General features: G+C 43.6%; 1 protein-coding gene across 8 annotated transcripts; it reads left to right on the top strand.

The window, feature by feature from the left end:
• Positions 1-598: 598 nt before the first annotated feature.
• On the top strand, positions 599-3,647 carry LOC109739360 (uncharacterized). 8 transcript variants are annotated; one of them, XR_012204088.1, is made up of 6 exons: positions 599-1,078; positions 1,208-1,246; positions 1,339-1,424; positions 1,729-1,800; positions 2,058-2,146; positions 3,306-3,647. XR_012204088.1 is itself a non-coding variant. In XM_020298455.4 (4 exons), exons 1-4 carry the CDS (start codon positions 857-859, stop codon positions 3,360-3,362), a joined length of 390 nt encoding a protein of 129 aa, XP_020154044.1. In that variant the 5' UTR covers positions 599-856; the 3' UTR covers positions 3,363-3,647. The 8 variants fall into 8 exon arrangements, 2 of the variants coding, with proteins under 2 accessions (XP_020154044.1, XP_045090511.1); XR_012204089.1 differs by having other exon boundaries at positions 2,058-2,158; XR_005771717.3 differs by having other exon boundaries at positions 1,329-1,424.
• Positions 3,648-21,403: the final 17,756 nt, after the last annotated feature.

Raw genomic sequence — 21,403 nt, 5'->3', positions numbered from 1 at the left:
TGGTTACGTCGATGCAATCTTTAACACTGATCCGGATGACTGTAAGTCACAAACCGGATACGTATTTATATTGAATGATGGAGTTGTCAGTTGGTGCAGTTCCAAGCAGAGCGTCGTGGCGGGATCTACGTGTGAAGCGGAATAAATAGCTGCTTCGGAAGCAGCAAATGAAGGAGTCTGGATGAAGGAGTTCATATCCGATATAGGTGTAATACCTAGTGCATCGGGTCCAATAAAAATCTGTTGTGACAATACTGGAGTAATAGGCTTGGCGAAAAAATCTAGATTCACTACACCATAACACACTTGATTGGGGGCAGTTAACTGCCGGGAGAATTACCAATATAAAGGCAAACAAACTGCCGGGGATTATTTAACTGCGGCACAAGTCCATCCAGGCAGAAGAACTGCCGGTAGAAGTTGAGCAACAAGGACACATTTACTGCCGGCGTTGATATCCACCATTTAAGTCACTTTACCTGCCAGGAGAACTCAATCTGGGCCCATTATCCGCCGTGAACTGTTCATGGCGCGAAAACGAAATAATTGGCCCAACAGCGCGCTACCACGATAAGCGCGCGAGAGCCGAAACTTAGCCGCAAAAAAATAGAAAAAAGAAAAAAGAAAGAAACTTAGCCGCCGTCCCGACCAGATCTAGCCCAAATCGCCTCCTGCTCCGACCCTAGCCGCCGCCGCCGACCTCCCTCCGCCGCCCGACCCCAGCAGCCCTCGACCACCCATCGCACCAGCCTTCCTCCCGGACCAATGCTGCGGCCGAGCAACCTCCTCCGCCGCCGTCAAGTACCCTCCTCCGCAGATCTCATCCACCCTCCGCCACATCCCTAGCGCCGCCCAAATGTCGGCGCTCCCTCAATGCTTTCTTCCTGGGCAACAGCGTCTCCTTGCATCTCTCCTGAACTGTCGAGATGAGGCGTGCAGCGGGATAGGTTTTGGCGGCGCCGGCCCCTCCTGGTCGTCCTACTCCGGTGCGTGCTCCTCCGCCCCAGGTCACGTCGTGCTCTCCAGCCCGTCGTCGTGCGTGCTCCTCCGTCTCCCCCTCTTGTACTTCGAGCCTGAGGTATGGTCCCTGGTGCTTCCTGTTCTCTTATATTTCTTTCTGTTTTTTTCTGTTGACGTAGAAATGATCAATAGTTGACATACTTGTCAGAAACTTATGCTTACATTTACTTATGTGTGTGCCTTCCAGAATCACAAGTCAATAGATGTTGGTGTCTCAGAGCGACAGGTAATACCATTTAAAAATTTCAATGATTAATGACACCACATGGTCGAGCACTTATGCCAAATCTTCTTCCTCTGCTTTGAAGAAAATAGCAGAGCACTCGGATGGATGAATGTATCTGGAACCGTCAGTCTCAGCCAGTGCAGACCACTCTAGCAACAGTTGACGCTTTGTTTTACTTGTAAATATTTGTTACAAAGTGCAATTTTCAGCTGCAAACATTCAGCCTATACTATGTACTGCATGTGTTACTAATAATTGCTGCCTGGTATCTTGTCTGACCAGAAACATATGGTCATTTTAGTAATAGCAACATCAAAGTAGAAATTAGCTTGGGCAGGGAAGTCTTCTGTTTGTTTTTAGGTTCTAGCGAACAACATAGTTCTTGTGTTGTTTTGGCCGTGTTTGGGTTCCTTTTGCTTTCTCTTGTACCGGATATCCTTTTGCATTTGCGTCGCTTTTAATGCTTGATTTGTCTGTTACAGGATACAGTAGACACTGCAGGTTGGCTGCGTCCGTGCCGCTGCTTTGGCCTAAGATGGATTCAATTAATTGAGGTATGCTCCAGAGATAGATATGATTTATTTTTTCTTTTGGGCAGAAAGCTAGCTAGGAGTAAGCTAAGATATTTGTAAGTGCTTCCTTGCACCTGCGGTTGTTTTCTTATTCTACTTTGCTATACATAAATACATGTTTGATCTTTTTGGGTACAGAGCTAACTAGAAATAAGCAAGTGCTTCCTTCATGTGGATGTTTGGTTCTTATTCCAGTTTTTCCTTACATATATTGATTTCATATGTAAAATTTCTTTCAGGAAAAATAAGGGCAACATCTAGGTGTCAAAGTAATGATATACAGATGATATCAGAGGGTCTTCCTCCTCTTTGAGCAATACCATCTTAGGTACATGCAAAAGTATATACTTTGTTGCACGTATCAGATGTCCTCACATAAAAAAGTCTTTACTTTTCCATGCGAGCTAAGCAACATATGAAATAGAAACACCTGTATATGTATGTAGTTCTGTTCATTTTTAACATCCCGCCATACAGGTAATTATAGTTTGTAGATTGTATGCTATACTGACGTGCCTTTAGTTTGTCCTGGAAGAAAGGTTTCGATGTTGTTTGATGTATGTCGTTTATGATCCCTTGAACATACACAATTTTATTTTCTCATCTAATAGCTAAGAAAGAAGATGCTTGAGAACTATGGCTTATGTACTCTTCAGAGGTACATCGAGTACACAATTCTGCTCCTTAGTTGCATCTTATTGTTACATTACAGTCAGTTGTAGGAGTTGCATAATTTATTTTGAATAATCAATCTTGATGTATACCCCATCAGATGAAAGCATACAAGCAATGAGTGTATCACCGAGAGGTGCTTCTTTCCTTTCTGCTCATATCTGTTTATTAGTAGGATTCTGAGAAGTATATAACAAGATTCATAGGATGCATCCTTAAAAAGTTCAAAATTTAATTGGAAATCCATCAAATCAGATCCAGTTTAGATATATTTGTGTGTTTACTTTTTTAAATTAATAATGTGCCGGTTATGGTCACATGGTCAACTTGATTTGGATAAAGGGAGAAACATTAATGAAGAATGTGGTTAGAAGCATGTTAGTTTTAGTATTACAAATCATCAACCGTTTGTCTGCAGGCGCTTCCCTGTAGAAAAATGATCTGTGTTCATTGGACCACCCTGGTTCGGATTCCTCGCTACGCCACTACATGAACCTGTGTTGTTTGTGCGAAAGGAAACATCTCTCGTAATGTTTATACATAGCTTGAATTGTAATGGAAAGTATCAATATTTGTGAATACGTACTCAACTGCAATAAGATCGGTACAGATACACATGGGGAGTTTGAAAACATGCCAGTAGAAATACATGTCAGCTGCCTTATGTAGTTGTAAGCTACTTTGTTGTTTGCAAAATGATTATTATGAAAGTATGTATTTGCTGTCTGAGCCTATGTCCATCTTTTGTGTGCTACAATATAGCTCATTTATCAAAGTTATTAGCTCATAGCAGTTGTACCATCTTATCTATGCAGGTTGGCATCCTCACTGGAAGATGTTTCTACATGATAGTAGTTGTAGCAGTCAACTAGGATGTCTATATAATGGTTCTTTCTACAGTAACACCTTCAAAGCATTGCAAGCACGTGACTCTTCTGCTGGAGACATGTGGCCATCTTTGAATAATACAATTTCACAGGATGGTTGCAACCATGTGTTGAGCTTAAACCATATGTGTACCTTAGTATGAAGACTCAAAATCTTATCGTTTTATGTAAAGTTTGTTTACCGTTGTAGCTGGTTGCTATTGAACACATGTATGGGTGTTGAAGTATTGATTTTTTTCAGTCTAAAAATATTTCTAAAGTTTAAGGTTTTGAATGAGGCCTATGTGTAACTTCGATTGAAATTATCTGTATAAGTTATGATTTGTTCTGATTGCCTGATGCAGTGTGGATATTAAATTAGAGGTATGTATACTAGTTTGCTAGTGAAAACGACAGGATGGCATATTAACTGCTGGGTAGACTAGATTGTGCTGGCAATTAAATGCTACCTCTTGAGCACTGCGTTGGTTTTTTCTTAAAGAGGAAAGGGTGATGCAGTAAAGTAGCGTAAGTATTACCTTAGTTTTTTAGAACCAAGATATCAATCCAGTAGGAGATCACGCTTGAGTCCCACGCACCTACACACTCAAATAAGAACCTCGCAACCAACGCGATAAAGGGGTTGTCAATCCCTTCATGGTCACTTACGAGAGTGAGATCTGATAGATATGATAAGATAATATTTTTGGTATTTTTATAATAAAGATGCAAAGTAAAATAAATGGCAATAGAAATAACTAAGTGTTGGAAGATTAATATGATGGAAAATAGACCCGGGGCCATAGGTTTCACTAGTGGCTTCTCTCAAGAGCATAAGTATTACGGTGGGTTAACGAATTACTGTCGAGCAATTGATAGAATTGAACATAGTTATGAGAATATCTAGGTATGATCATGTATATAGGCATCATGTCCGTGACAAGTAGATCGAAACGATTCTGCATCTACTACTGTTACTCCACACATCGACCGCTATCCAGCATGCATCTAGAGTATTAAGTTCATAAGAACAGAGTAATGCTTTAAGTAAGATGACATGATGTAGAGGGATAAACTCATGCAATATGATATAAACCCCATCTTTTTATCCTCGATGGCAACAATACAATACGTGCCTTGCTGCCCCTGCTGTCACTGGGAAAGGACACCGCAAGATTAAACCCAAAGCTAAGCACTTCTCCCATTGCAAGAAAGATCAATCTAGTAGGCCAAACCAAACTGATAATTCGAAGAGACTTGCAAAGATAACAAATCATACATAAAAGAATTCAGAGGAGATTCAAATATTGTTCATAGATAAACTTGATCATAAACCCACAATTCATCGGATCTCGACAAAAACACCGCAAAAGAAGATTACATCGAATAGATCTCCAACAAGATAGAGGAGAACTTTGTATTGAGATCTAAAGAGAGAGAAGAAGCCATCTAGCTCATAATTATGGACCCGAAGGTCTGAGGTAAACTACTCACACATTATCGGAGAGGCTATGGTGTTGATGTAGAAGCCCTCCGTGATCAATGCCCCCTCCGGCGGAGCGCCGGAAAAGGCCCCAAGATGGGATCTCACGGGTACAGAAGGTTGCGGCGGTGGAAATAGGGTTTTGGCTCTGTCTCTGATGTTTCCAGGGTATATGGGTATATATAGGAGGAAGAAGTACGTCGGTGGAGCAACGAGGGGCCCACGAGGGTGGAGGGCGCACCTGGGGGGGGGGGGGGGTAGGCGCGCCCCCTGCCTCGTGCCTTCCTCGTTGATTGCTTTACGTAGACTCCAAGTCCTCCAGATCACGTTTGTTCCGAAAATCACGTTCCCGAAGGTTTCATTCCGTTTGGACTCCGTTTGATATTCTTTTTCTGCGAAACACTGAAATAGGCAAAAAAACAGCAATTCAGGTTGGGCCTCCGGTTAATAGGTTAGTCCCAAAAATAATATAGAAGTGTATAATAAAGCCCATTAAACATCCAAAACAGAATATAATATAGCATGGAACAATCAAAAATTATAGATACGTTGGAGACGTATCAAGCATCCCCAAGCTTAATTCCTGCTCGTCCTCGAGTAGGTAAATGATAAAAAAAGAATTTTTGATGTGGAATGCTACTTAGCATAATTTTCAATGTAATTCTCTTATTTGTGGTATGAATATTCAGATCCGAAAGATTCAAGACAAAATTTTAATATTAACATAAAAATAATAATACTTCAAGCATACTAACGAAGCAATTATGTCTTCTCAAAATAACATGGCCAAAGAAAGTTATCCCTACAAAATCATATAGTCTGGCTATGCTCTATCTTCATCACACAAAGTATTTAATCATGCACAACCCCGATGACAAGCCAAGCAATTGTTTCATACTTTTGGTATTCTCGAACTTTTTCAATCTTCACGCAATACATGAGCGTGAGCCATGGACATAGCACTATACGTGGAATAGAATGGTGGTTGTGGAGAAGACAAAAAAGGAGAAGATAGTCTCACATCAACTAGGCGTATCAACGGGCTATGGAGATGCCCATCAATAGATATCAATGTGAGTGAGTAGGGATTGCCATGCAACGGATGCACTAGAGCTATAAGTATATGAAAGCTCAACAAAAGAAACTAAGTGGGTGTGCATCCAACTCGCTTGCTCACGAAGACCTAGGGCATTTTGAGGAAGCCCATCATAGGAATATACAAGCCAAGTTCTATAATGAAAAATTCCCACTAGTATATGAAAGTGATATCATAGGAGACTCTCTATCATGAAAATCATGGTGCTACTTTGAAGCACAAGTGTGGAAAAATGATAGTAGCATTGTCCCTTCTCTCTTTTTCTCTCATTTTTTTCCTTTTTTTTCTTTGGGCCTATTCTCTTTTTTTATGCCTCTTTTTTTTCGTCTGGAGTCTCATCCCGACTTGTGGGGGAACCATAGTCTGCATCATCCTTTCCTCACTTGAGACAATGCTCTAATAACGATGATCATCACACTTTTATTTACTTTACAACTCCAGAATTACAACTCAATATTTAGAACGAAATATGACTCTATGTGAATGCCTCCGGCGGTGTACCGGGATATGCAATGAATCAAGAGTGACATGTATGCAAGAATTATGAACGGTGGCTTTGCCACAAATACGATGTCAACTACATGATCATGCAAGGCAATATGACAATGATGGAGCGTGTCATAGTAAACGGAACGGTGATAAGTTGCATGGCAATATATCTCGGAATGGCTATGGAAATTCCATGATAGGTAGGTATGGTGGCTGTTTTGAGGAAGGTATATGGTGGGCGTATGATACCGGCGAAAAGTGCACGGTATTAGAGAGGCTAGCAATGGTGGAAGGAAGAGAGTGCGTATAATCCATCGACTCAACATTAGTCATAAAAAACTCATATACTTGTTGCAAAAATCTACAAGTTATCAAAGCAAAGTATTACGCGCATGCTCCTAGGGGGATAGATTGGTAGGAAAAGACCATCGCTCGTCCCCGACCGCCACTCATAAGGAAGACAATCAATAAATAAATCATGCTCCGACTTCATCACATAACGGTTCACCATACGTGCATGCTACGGGAATCACAAACTTTAACACAAGTATTTATCAAATTCACAACTACTCAACTAGAATGACTCTAATATCACCATCTTCATATCTCAAAACAATTATCAAGCATCAAACTTCTCATAGTATTCAACACACTCATAAGATTTTTTTTACTAATCTTTGATGCCTATCATAATTAAAGCAAATTACCATGCTGTTTTGTAGGACTCTCAAAATAATATAAGTGAAGCATGAGAGAACAATAGTTTCTATAAAACAAATCCACCACCGTGCTCTAAAAGATATAAGTGAAGCACTAGAGCAAAAACTATATAGCTCAAAAGATATAAGTGAAGCACATAGAGTATTCTAATAAATTCCGAATCATGTGTGTCTCTCTCAAAAGGTGTGTACAACAAGGATGATTGTGGAAAACTAAAAAGCAAAGACTCAAATCATACAAGACGCTCCAAGCAAAACACATATCATGTGGTGAATAAAAATATAGCTCCAAGTAAAGTTACCGATGGACGAAGACGAAAAAGGGATGCCTTCCGGGGCATCCCCAAGCTTTGGCTTTTTGGTGTCCTTAGATTATCTTGGGGTGCCATGGGCATCCCCAAGCTTAGTCTCTTGCCACTCCTTGTTCCATAATCCATCAAATCTTTTACCCAAAACTTGAAAACTTCACAACACAAAACTTAACAGAAAATCTCGTGAGCTTCGTTAGCGAAAGAAAACAAAACACCACTTCAAGGTACTGTATTGAACTCATTTTTTATTTATATTGGTGTTAAACCTACTGTATTCCAACTTTTCTATGGTTTATAAACTCTTTTACTAGCCATAGATTCATCAAAATAAGCAAACAACACACGAAAAACAGAATCTGTCAAAAACAGAACAGTCTGTAGTAATCTGTAACTAACGCAAACTTCTGGAACTCAAAAATATCTACCAAAATAGGACGACCTAGAAAATTTGTTTATTGATCTACTGCAATTGGAATCAGTATTTTATCACGTTCTGGTGATTTTAAACAATTGTTTCGTAAACAGAAAGTTTCTGGAATTTTCGGCAAGATCAAATAACTATCATCCAAGAAGATCCTATAGGTTTAACTTGGCACAAACACTAATTAAAACATGAAAACAAATCTAACCAGAGGCTAGATCAAATATTTATTCCTAAAGAGAAGCAAAAAGCAAAAAAAAACTAAAAATAAAATTGGGTTACCTCCCAACAAGCGCTATCGTTTAACGCCCCTAGCTAGGCATAAAAACAAGGATAGATCTAGGTGTTGCCATAATAAGAGGATAGATCATGAAAAATCATTTCATATTCTCTACGTTCAGCAGCAAGTTTTCTTTGAGGCAAGCAAAAATAATCAAAAGGGCTAAATTTAATGGGACTGAAGTCCCCAAGATCAATTTTGGGAGGTATAGGTTCCTCCTTCGGCCCTTCGTATTGCACAACCAATTCATCATTATAAGCATTCTTCTGACAGAACTTTGTGAGCCTATACTCGAGAGAATATCCTAGCTCATTATTTCGAATAGCAAAATCATTATTAAGTTCGGAAATTCTATCAACTAGAACATTGGTAGGAACCCTTTTTCTAAGGTTTTCATTAAAAGCAACATAGTCTAGAGATTGAAAACACGTTATTTCCTCTTGATCAAAGAGGATTGCCTCTATGGGAGGACGGCCAGCGTCCACCCTATAGTGCGCAATGATTTCTTTGGCCACTTTTATTATAAATCTGAACTCATGAGCCAAGAAGATAGTAGCGGCACGCTTAACAGAAGAATGCTCAATATTAGAAAATTCTAGGAAAATCCTTTGTATGCAAGGATGCATGTGCATAAATTGCCTTTCAAGTTCAACTACAAGCATGGCGATAGCGTCCGCAAGACTACTAGTTCTATGAAGAATAGAACTACCCATAGAAGGCAAAGCACCGACACAAGTAAAGAAATCTTGGATAACTCCTTTTCCAATAATATTACCACTATCGATTCAGAATTGTTTTGTATGTAAGATAGGGGGTTCTTCTGCAAGAGCATCAGAATTTTCCATGTTATTATTATTGTCCATATCGACAATAATTTCCCCAATTTCAGACATAACGGCAGAAAGTGCGAGGAGCAAAAGAAAGAAGGAGGCGAACGGAAAAGAGAGGGCGAATAAAACGGCAAGGGTGAAGTGGGGGAGAGGAAAACGAGAGGGAAATGGCAAATAATGTAATGCAAGGGATAAGAGTTTGTAATGGGTACTTGGTATGTCTTGACTTGTGCAGACTCGGCAACGGCACCAAAAATGGCTTGTTGTTGGGAGTCAAATCTTGACTTGACTTGGCGCGAATCTCCCCGGCAACGGTGCCAGAAATCCTTCTTGCTACCTCTTGAGCACTGCGTTGGTTTTCCCTTGAAGAGGAAAGGGTGATGCAGTAAAGTAGCGTAAGTATTGCCCTTAGTTTTTGAGAACCAAGGTATCAATCCAGTAGGAGATCACGCTCGAGTCCCACGCACCTACACAAACAAATAAGAACCTCGCAACCAACGCGATAAAGGGGTTGTCAATCCCTTCACGGTCACTTACGAGAGTGAGATCTGATAGATATGATAAGATAATATTTTTGGTATTTTTATAATAAAGATTCAAAGTAAAATAAATGGCAATAGAAATAACTAAGTGTTGGAAGATTAATATGATGGAAAATAGACCCGGGGGCCATAGGTTTCACTAGTGGCTTCTCTCAAGAGCATAAGTATTATGGTGGGTAAACGAATTACTATCGAGCAATGGATAGAATTGAGCATAGTTATGAGAATATCTAGGTATGATCATGTATATAGGCATCACGTCCGCGACAAGTAGATCGAAACGATTCTGCATCTACTACTATTACTCCACACATCGACCGCTATCCAGCATGCATCTAGAGTATTAAGTTCATAAGAACAGAGTAATGCTTTAAGTAAGATGACATGATGTAGAGGGATAAACTCATGCAATATGATATAAACCCCATCTTTTTATCCTCGATGGCAACAATACAATACGTGGCTTGCTGCCCCTGCTGTCACTGGGAAAGGACACCGCAAGATTGAACCCAAAGCTAAGCACTTCTCCCATTGCAAGAAAGATCAATCTAGTAGGCCAAGCCAAACTGATAATTCGAAGAGACTTGAAAAGATAACCAATCATACATAAAAGAATTCAGATGAGATTCAAATATTGTTCATAGATAAACTTGATCTTAAACCCACAATTCATCGGATCTCGACAAACACACCGCAAAAGAAGATTACATTGAATAGATCTCCAAGAAGATTGAGGAGAACTTTGTATTGAGATCCAAAGAGAGAGAAGAAGCCATTTAGCGAATAACTATGGACCCAAAGGTCTGAGGTAAACTACTCACACATCATCGGAGAGGCTATGGTGTTGATGTAGAAGCCCTCCGTGACCAATGCCCCCTCCGGTGGAGCGCCGGAAAAGGCCCCAATATGGGATCTCACGGGTACAGAAGGTTGCGGCGGTGGAAATAGGGTTTTGGCTCTGTCTCTGATGTTTCCAGGGTATATGGGTATATATAGGAGGAAGAAGTACGTCGGTGGAGCAACGAGGGGCCCACGAGGGTGGAGGGCGCGCCGGGGGGGGGGGGGGTAGGCGCGCCCCCTGCCTCGTGCCTTCCTTGTTGATTGCTTTACGTAGACTCCAAGTCCTCTGGATCACGTTTGTTTCAAAAATCATGTTCCCGAAGGTTTCATTCCGTTTGGACTCCGTTTGATATTCTTTTTCTGCGAAACACTGAAATAGGCAAAAAAACAGCAATTCGGGCTGGGCCTCCGGTTAATAGGTTAGTCCCAAAAATAATATAAAAGTGTATAATAAAGCCCATTAAACATCCAAAACAGAATATAATATATCATGGAACAATCAAATATTATAGATACGTTGGAGACGTATCATTAAACTGCCAGCAATTATAGATCACGTGTTATGACAAGTCTGCCGGGACAAAATGATCTGCCAGCACATAAATGGGCCGGGGCAGAGAAACTGTCGGGAAAAGTTTATCTGCCGGGACAAGTAATCCCTGGCAGCCGTTCTCGTGGCGGTTCTATCCGCCGGGAGAAACACTCTCCCGGCAGTTTATTTGCCCTCTTAACGGCTTTCTCTCGGCAGATTACATGCCTTTGCATTAGTGTTGTGGTGTAGTGATTTCACAAGAGAACCAAACACATTAAGAGACGCTTCAACTCCATCCGTGATCAAATCAAGGAGGGAGCGATATACATACGGATCTGAATGTTGCAGACCTGTTGACTAAGCCTCTTCCACGAGAAAAACAAGATCATCCCAAGACTCCATGGGTGTTAGAATCATTACTATGTAATCTAGATTATTAACTCTAGTGCAAGTGGGAGACTGAAGGAAATATGCCCTAGAGGCAATAATAAAGTTTTTGTTGATATTTCCTTATATCATGATAAATGTTTATTATTCATGCTAGAATTGTATTAACCGGAAACTTAGTACATGTGTGAATACATAGACAAAACAGAGTGTCCCTAGTATGCCTCTACTTGACTAGCTCGTTGATCAAACATAGTTATGTTTCGTGACCATAGACATGTGTTGTCATTTAATGAACGGGATCACATCATTAAAGAATGATGTGATGGACAAGACCCATCCGTTAGCTTAGCATTATGACCGTTTTGTTTTATTGCTATTGCTTTCTTCATGACTTATACATATTCCTCTGACTATGAGGTTATGCAACTCCCGAATACCGGAGGAACACCTTGTGTGCTATCAAACGTCACAACGTAACTGGGTGATTACAAAGATGCTCTATAGGTGTCTCCGAAGGTGTTTGTTGGGTTGGCATAGATCAAGATTAGGATTTGTCACTCAGTGTATTGGAGAGGTATCTCTGGGCCCTCTCGGTGATGCACATCACTATAAGCCTTGCGAGCAATGTGACGAATCAGTTATATGCGGGATGATGCATTATGGAACAAGTAAAGAGTCTTTCCGGTAATGATATTGAACAAGGTATGATGATACCGACGATCGAATCTCGGGCAAGTAACATACCGATGACAAAGGGAATGGCGTATGTTGTTATGCGGTTTGACCAATAAAGATCTTCGTAGAATATGTAGGAGCCAATATGAGCATCCAGGTTCCGCTATTGGTTATTGACCAGAGATGTGTCTCGGTCATGTCTACATAGTTCTCGAACCCGTAGGTTCCGCACGCTTAACGTTCAATGACGATTTTGCGGGACATCGGAATGGTTACGAGTGATTCGGGTATTTTGCGGGAGTACCGAGGGGTTACCGAAACCCCCCGGGGGAAATATGGGCCTTAGTGGGCCTTAGTGGATAGAGAGGAGGGCCGCAAGGGGTGCCCCCCCATGGCAGTCCGAATTGGACTAGGGGGAGGGGGCGGCGCCCAAGGTAGTCAGAGTCGGGATTCAGAGCCGGATCGATTTTCCTTAGACAGAATCGAGTCGTAGTATCGAGTCGTGGAATCGAGGATTCTACTAGATTTACTCCAATAAGATATTTTCTATCCACGCCAGAAATTTATATGGGTTCTATAGAGTTTAACACTAAATATAGAGCAAAAAACGTACACATCAATGCTAGCTTACATTTATGGAACATATATGGGAGGGAAATATATAAACATTTAAATATTCAACATATGAAATTTAATTAGGAGATTTATTAGAGTATGTGAATGGCCGATCACTTGTATAGCTGACCTATAGTGTTGAACCTCGAAGGGTCTTGCTCTCCTTCTCCGATCAATATTGACGCATCCTCCTTCTCAGCATGGATTCTACCTGATCCCCAATTTCGATCTAGGGTTTCAGAGAGCCAGATCAAAGGTGTCAACGGCTGAGCATTTGGGCTTGGGAGGGGAATAAAGGGTCATGAGTCATGTGAAAAGGGATCTGGATAATGGCATAGATTGTGCTACAACTAAACATATGGCTTAGATAAATTAGTAGAATCCAATATAGTCCATAGCATAATCGGGATTTTACAATTTTCTACAGGATTCTATGATTTGGATCGCGACTCAACATAGATTCTACCTGATCCGGATTCATAGTGGGACTTGGATCGACATGCTTCCGTAGGGTCGTGAAGTCGTAGGACTCTGGCAGTCGAGTCGGGATTCTGACTACCTTGGCGGCGCCCCCCTTTCCCTCTCCCTCTCCTTCCTTTTCCTTTCGGTGGAGAAAGGAAAGGGGGCCGGCGAATCCTACTTGGACTAGAAGTCCAAGTAGGACTCCCCCCCATGACGCGCCCCTCATGGGCGCCGGCCTCCTCCTCCCCTACTTTATATACGGGGGCAGGGGGCACCCCAAAGGCACATCAATTGTTCTCTTAGCTGTGTGCGGTGCCCCCTCCATAGTTTACTCCTCCGGTCATAGTGTCGTAGTGCTTAGGCGAAGCCCTACGTGGATCACATCACCAACACCGTCGCCATGCCGTCGTGCTGACGGAACTCTCCCTCGAACCTCTAGTGAATCAAGAGTTCGAGGGACGTCATCGAGCTGAACGTGTGCTAAACACGGATGTGCCGTACGTTCGGTACTTGGATCGGTTGGATTGTGAAGACGTTCGACTACATCAACCGCGTTAAACTAACGCTTCCGCTTTCGGTCTACGAGGGTACGTGGACACACTCTTACCCTCTCGTTGCTATGCATCTCCTAGATAGATCTTGCATGATCGTAGAATTTTTTTTGAAATTGCATGCTACGTTCCCCAATAGTGGCATCCGAGCCAGGTCTATGCGTAGATTATATGCACGAGTAGAACACAAAGAGTTGTGGGCGATAATAGTCATACTGCTTGCCACCAACGTCTTACTTTGATTTGACGGTATTGTTGGATGAAGCAGCCTGGACGGACATTACATGACCGCGTCCATGAGATTGGTTCTACCGACGTGCTTCGCACACAGGTGGCTGGCGGGTGGTTGTTTCTCCAACTTTAGTTGAATCGAGTTTGACTACGACTGGTCCTTGTTGAAGGTTAAAACAGCACACTTGACGAAAATTTGTTGTGGTTTTGATGTGTAGGTAAGAACGGTTCTTGCTAGAAGCCCGTAGCAGCCACGTAAAACTTGCAATAACAAAGTAGAGGACGTCTAACTTGTTTTTGCAGGGCATGTTGTGATGTGATATGGTCAAAACATGATGTGATATAAGTTATTGTATGAGATGATCATGTTTTTGTAAAAGTTATCGGCAACTGGCAGGAGCCTTATGGTTGTCGCTTTATTGTATGAAATGCAATCGCCATGTAATTGCTTTACTTTATCACTAAGCGGTAGCGATAGTCGTAGAAGCAATAGTTGGCGAGACGACAATGATGCTACGATTGAGATCAAGGTGTCAAGCCAGTGACGATGGAGATCATGACGGTGCTTTGGAGATGGTGATCAAAGGCACAAGATGATGATGGCCATATCATATCACATATTTTGATTGCATGTGATGCTTATCTTTTATACATCTTATTTTGCTTAGTACGGCGGTAGCATTATAAGATGATTGACGGTGTCCTGGACTAGGGGGTACTCACCACATCGTCTCACGATCAGTTGGATTGGGCGGAGGACCCCATGGCCGTTTACTCATGGGCCAGTTCGGACAACCGATGCATACACGTGCAAGATTCCACAAGACTTGGTGATCAAGACAAGGACTCCTCTCCACCGACATATTCGACTAGGACTCTTGTTATCCTGGGCCTCTGGTACATTATATAAGCCGAGGTCGGGCTAGTCGATAGATACGCTAGATCATTATGACATTATTCATCATACTTCTAGGGTTTAGACTACAACATATGATCTCGAGGTAGATCAACTCTTGTAATCTTTATATTCATCAAGATCAATCAAGCAGGAAGTAGGGTATTACCTCCATTAAGAGGGCCCGAACCTGGGTAAACATCGTGTCCCATGTCTCCTGTTACCCATCGATCCGAGATCCACAGCTTGGGACCCCCTACCCGAGATCTGCCGGTTTTGACACCGACAATGGTGCTTTCATTGAGAGTTCCGCTGTGTGGTCGGCAAAAGGATCAATGGCTCACGTGCAGATTAACTACAACGTCGGCATCTTCGTCACCGGCTCGACTGGTCACCTTGGCTGGACCGAGGACTGCACTCCACGTCAGATCGTCATGTTCGGACGATGAACTTCATCAACATCAACTCCGATCTCTCTCAAGATCATGGAGAAATCATTCGTGGAGCCCGAGGGCTCAACGTCAACATTGCCCTTGAGCGACCGTGCTGTTTTTTTGGACAACGAACTTGTATCCGCCGCCACCGCCTCCTCGAGTGTCATTTTAATGATTGCTTCGGTGGAATTGTGCGGAATTAAGTCTACAACAACCATGCAAAATTTCGTCGAGTTCCGATGGAGGAATCTATGATATACCGGAGCCCTGTCAAATCTGGACGGGAATCATGATGAGTTTAGGTTGTGGTCTCCAGAGCTCAGCTCGGAGGTTATTTGGAAGATCCAACCGTTCATCTGCTGCGAAATTTCCATATCTACCGCCTCTCAAAATTTCAGCCCGATCCGACCGTTCAAACTCCGGGAACCTTCCGATTAGTGCATCACTTTTCGGATCTGTTTTCTGCGAGAATACGAATCCGACCTGAGTTCATCTCTTTTCATGAACGAGACATTGGACAACCTTTTTGGAAGAATCTCTTTCTAGGGTATTGTGTTTTGTTTCCGAACACATGCTCACAAATTTTTCTCCTTTTCGGAGGTAATCTTCACCGTCACGCTGGTGTCAAACCAGTCCGGTAATATTGCTTCACGGCTGCCGACCTGCACTAGACAAGTCGTCGCTTTGTTGAGCCGAGCTCAACTTCTTTGGATGATCATCTCAGCGAGCCGAACAAGAGTTCGGAATCGCAAAGGATAAATCATCACCAACATCGCCACCCCATGGATCACACGGAGCGGGCACACCGGCATCGCCGCATGGTCACTTCATCAAGCCGGCATTGACCGCGTCACAAGTTACGACCTGCGTCGGCATGGTCGCACCGTTGCTTCTTCAAGCCGATGTCCATGACGCCGAACTGCTTCAACACCTCGGCTAACACGGCAGCTGCAACGTCTCCTTACCAACCTACTCCGTCACCTCGGCTGGACCGGGGGCTTCACCATATCTTCATCAAACCTACTCCGGTGACTTCGGTGTCACCAGCCAACCAGCTTCGTCACGTTAGCTGGACCGGGGGCTTTGCCTCGGCGAGCCAGCCTTTGCCAGCATCGCCATGCCGTCACTTTATCGCACATCAGGCAATGGGTGTGCGGATCGAGTCCCAATTTTGGGAGTCACCTTTCTTCGGATTGCTACAACAAATAAACCAGGTGCTATTAATCCTAGTAATTTTTGCTTGTTTGGGTTTATTTTCCCAAGGAATTATTACTCTGATTTGTTCCATCATCTGTACACAGGTCTATCAAATGGTGGCCGCATTAACGACGGTCACGTGGTGGTTCGGTCAGTTTCCGTACACAGTTCGATGACGCCACATCCGGAACTCGGACTGGCCTATGAATTCAGGTTTTGCCACTCCTTTACCGCATCACATCGATGCCCTGCATCGACATTGACTTCGGCGGCAGGCCACATATCTTTAAATAAATTATTTTGCGTAAATTAATTACGTGAGGATTTTTATATATTTATATTATTATTGTTGGACTGCACTATTTTACATGTGTAGGTAATCGACTTTGACTGCGTCACGCGGTCACTTCGGCAAGCCGACGTCGTCGTCCCAACCGGCCTAAACCGGCTCACGTGATCACCTTGTTGGTCGAATTGTCATCCCGACATGTTCGGTTTGTTGGGGAACGTAGCAGAAATTCAAAATTTTCTACGCATCACCAAGATCAATCTATGTAGTAATCTAGCAACGAGGGGAAGGGGAGTGCATCTACATACCCTTGTAGATCGCGATGCGGAAGCGTTGCAAGAACGCGGATGAGGGAGTCGTACTCGTAGCGATTCAGATCGCGGTTGATTCCGATCTAAGCACCGAAGAACGGTGCCTCCGCGTTCAACACACGTGCAGCCCGGTGACGTCTCCCACGCCTTGATCCCGCAAGGTGAGAGGGAGAGGTTGGGGAAGACTCCATCCAGCAGCAGCACGACGGCGTGGTGGTGATGGAGGAGCGTGGCAATCCCGCAGAGCTTCGCCAAGCACCGCGGGAGAGGAGGAGGAGGGAGAGGGGTAGGGCTGCACCAGAAGGAGACGTTCTCGTGTGTCTTGGGCAGCCCAAACCTCAACTATATATAAGGGGGGAGGGGGCTGCGCCCCCCTTAGGGTTTCCACCCCCAAGAGGAGGCGGCCAGCCCTAGATCCCATCAAGGGGGGGCGGCCAAGGGGAGGAGAGGGGGGGCGCCCCACTAGATGGGCCCTAAGGCCCATCTGGACCTAGGGTTTGCCCCCTCCCACTCTCCCATGCGCCTTGGGCCTTGGTGGGGGGGCGCACCAGCCCACCTGGGGCTGGTCCCCTCCCACACTTGGCCCACGCAGCCTTCTGGGGCTGGTGGCCCCACTTGGTGGACCCCCGGGACCCTCCCGGTGGTCCCGGTACATTACCGATTTCACCCGAAACTTTTTCGGTGACCAAAACAGGACTTCCCATATATAAATCTTTACCTCCGGACCATTCCGGAACTCCTCGTGACGTCCGGGATCTCATCCGGGACTCCGAACAACATTCGGTAACCACGTACATACTTTCCCTATAACCCTAGCGTCATCGAAACTTAAGCGTGTAGACCCTACGGGTTCGGGAACCATGCAGACATGACCGAGACGTTCTCCGGTCAATAACCAATAGCGGGATCTGGATACCCATGTTGGCTCCCACATGTTCCACGATGATCTCATCGGATGAACCACGATGTCGGGGATTCAATCAATCCCGTATGCAATTCCCTTTGTCTAACGGTATGTTACTTGCCCGAGATTCGATCGTCGGTATCCCTATACCTTGTGCAATCTCGTTACCGGCAAGTCTCTTTACTCGTTCCGTAACTCACATCATCCCGTGATCAACTCCTTGGTCACACTGTGCACATTATGATGATGTCCTACCGAGTGGGCCCAGAGATACCTCTCCGTTTACACGGAGTGACAAATCCCAGTCTCGATTCGTGCCAACCCAACAGACACTTTCGGAGATACCCGTAGTGCACCTTTATAGCCACCCAGTTACGTTGTGACGTTTGGCACACCCAAAGCATTCCTACGGTATCCGGGAGTTGCACAATCTCATGGTCTAAGGAAATGATACTTGACATTAGAAAAGCTCTGAGCAAACGAACTACACGATCTTGTGCTAGGCTTAGGATTGGGTCTTGTCCATCACATCATTCTCCTAATGATGTGATCCCGTTATCAACGACATCCAATGTCCATGGTCAGGAAACCGTAACCATCTATTGATCAACGAGCTAGTCAACTAGAGGCTTACTAGGGACATGGTGTTGTCTATGTATCCACACATGTATCTGAGTTTCCTATCAATACAATTCTAGCATGGATAATAAACGATTATCATGAACAAGGAAATATAATAATAACCAATTTATTTTTGCCTCTAGGGCATATTTCTAACACGGTTGCCTCGGGACTTCAGCATCGCTGAGGGAGCTCTACCCCATCGATTGTTCGGCACACAAGCCATGTTTTTTATTACTCACTTTGCATAAATTATTAATTATGCAACAATTTTTTATGTATTATTATTATTACTATTATCTCCAGTTTGCACTATTTTCTGTGCACAGGTAAATGATCCAGGTCGGGCAGTGTTGTCACTCGGCGTACAGACATACCACGTCACCTCGGCTGGACTAGGGGCTTCGTCCTCACTTCATTAAACCACGCTGGGGACTTCGGCGTCACTCTGCCGGCCTGCATTAGCCGTGCTATGTCACCACCTCGGGACCGGCTTGGGGGATGGAACCTTGTTCCGCATTAAGCTCGGATCGCGTCATCAATGCCGAACACATTAACCAGCTAAGTCGCTTTCATGCTCAAAGTTTTAAATTTTTAACTTGTGTTGGGTTCGACCCTTATCACATACGGTGTTCGTTAAAAGAAACTCCCTTTACCTATGTTAATTGGGGGCTCTTAAAATTTACATGAGCCATTTTATAGTAAATGTGTTTCCTTCTTGGTCGTTGCAAAGTCTTTTTCTACCGCTCCTTTTTCGACTCGAGTGTATGGTCAATAGCCGGATAGCCTAGCTTCTCTCTAAAGCCGCTCGAGTTTAGTTTGCTAAACTGGCCTCGGAGAAGCACTACGCCTTCGGGATATGGAGCTTGAAGCCATAGACTGACCCGCTCGAAGTCTTGAGATCAGATGTGTCATGTTAAAGCACGACAGAAGCACAATTTTTTTTAAAAGACAAATTTTCGGATCGGAACCAAATGACTCGATTTAGTTCGGGCGTAATGTTTTTACTGAAGTTTATAGGTTTTCCAAACCTATGGCACTTTTAAACTATTTGTGTGTTTCCAGCATAAGTCTAGTAGTGCAACGCCGAACACCTTTAGAGATTCGGCAAAAATATTCTCGGATATTGCTATATATGCATCAGTTTCGAGTTGTGTCTCCGGTCAATAGTTGGGATGCCCGGCTCCTGTGCTAGCCTCCTATGTTCCGCTTTGTTCGGCTAGGTGTGCAAAGGGAGAACCACTGCGATTGTGCTTCCAGCTCACATGGTTAAGCGCCTCAGTGGAGAAAGCCGAAAACTGGCTGTCACAATAAGCGTAAACTGGTCAGCAATCTGATGACTGTGTTAAACTATAAGATGGATAAAGGTCACCCCGTGTTAAATGACGGAGCCTTCATCACATTGGCCGAAGTGTTTACGGCTTGACATTGGCTGTCGCCGAACACTAACCGGGGGCTAGTAACCGGCCTCCCAACTTTAAGCTCCTATGACTAAGTGAAAGTTATAAAGCCCGCATATTTTATTGCCTTGTTTCCACTAACACAACCGCCTCCGGGCACCGAGACGTCGGCTAAGGATTGTTTTGTTATTGCGGAGACACCCTGCGTAGCATCTACAAGGGGGTGGAAGCCGATGATGGGCCACATTCAAATGATAAACGGTCGCAACAGAATCAAAATAAACATATCATCGGCGTTTGTATTTAATATACGAGGGATGCCTTCCATAATCATTGTTATAAAGCCATAAATATGCATCAATTTTACTTCAGATTTTGGCCAAGCTGGGTTGCCTGGCTCCTGTGCTTACCCCTACGTTCCCGATTGTTCGGCTAGGCGGTAAAGGGAGGACCTCTGTGATTGTTACTACCGGGTCATCCGAGTTAGTACCTCAGACTGGGTGAAGCTGAAAGCTAGCGATCTTAAAGGATATAATTGGTCGGCAACGACGAAAGTGAAAATATTGGTTCATTAATACCATAGAGTTCGGGAAGTTTCCCCGAACTAAATCCTCAATATTTTCCTCCCACATTGATTGGAGGTGAGGTTTCATGATCATGATCAGCATGAGAACCCAAAGAAAGGAATCGATAGCGGGACTATTTTCTTTGGAAGATGTTTCTTACGATTAAGTAATATAACATATCTCTTCGCGTACCTTTGTTTATAAAACCATATGACCGGATTGCCTTGTTTGTCGTAAACCTTTGCCCTTGTAAAGGCTTTATAAAGTAGGACAAACACTCCCCAGCTACTGGCTGAGGAGGTTGATGCCCATGGTCGGTCAACAAAGTTTTGTACAATGCGGATCCGAGCATTAATGATGTAAAGTACTTGGTACATAGAATCATTTCACATAAATTGTGAGCAAAAAACAATTTTTTCGCAGCCAATCTTTTATAGAGTCAATGGCACAGTCTCTTTGAGACAATCGAGCAGCTGACATAACGCTCTCATAGTTCCTTATTGGCACTGATTTCCTATCTATTAAGTCCCTTGAGGCCGATCTTGGCGAGCTCAGCTTTCGTTAGCTCTAACTCCTTTATGAGATCTTTATTCTCTTTCCGAGAAGTTTGTGTTAAACACAACAAATTTTTTCTGTCAACGGATATCGATCCTTAATTCGGCCACCCCTACCCACATTAAGGCTCAGGGGCTACTGGGCTTCGCGCTCATTATTTATAAATATTAAAGGGGCACACCGATCCCCTGATCTGGTGTTGCCACCCGGCCAGTGGTTCGGGGGCTACTGCATTGCCTATTCAATGCAGAAAATTCAAAGTGCTCAGTGTTCGGCATAACCAAACTATGGACAAGCGCGTCTTCGGACGACAATAAGTACCATATGGGACTTATCCGGCATCAAGCTGATATATCACGGCGACTTCTCACGACCCTCTCTCAGGGGCCCATCCGCCGATCACTATTA

The sequence above is a fragment of the Aegilops tauschii genome, chromosome 3, assembly GCF_002575655.3.
Source record: "Aegilops tauschii subsp. strangulata cultivar AL8/78 chromosome 3, Aet v6.0, whole genome shotgun sequence".
NCBI classification, from domain to species: Eukaryota; Viridiplantae; Streptophyta; class Magnoliopsida; order Poales; family Poaceae; genus Aegilops; species Aegilops tauschii.
Note: the sequence above shows the minus strand (reverse complement) of the source record. Positions and strands in the feature narration are given on the sequence as shown.

Bases quoted from the DNA above. Each gene is read 5' to 3' on its own strand.
- LOC109739360 (XM_020298455.4), top strand. From the start codon at position 857: ATGTCGGCGCTCCCTCAATGCTTTCTTCCTGGGCAACAGCGTCTCCTT. The intron at 1,247-1,728 runs GTAATACCATTT...TGTCTGTTACAG, and splicing joins TTGGTGTCTCAGAGCGACAG to GATACAGTAGACACTGCAGG. The intron at 1,801-3,305 runs GTATGCTCCAGA...TTATCTATGCAG, and splicing joins GATGGATTCAATTAATTGAG to GTTGGCATCCTCACTGGAAG.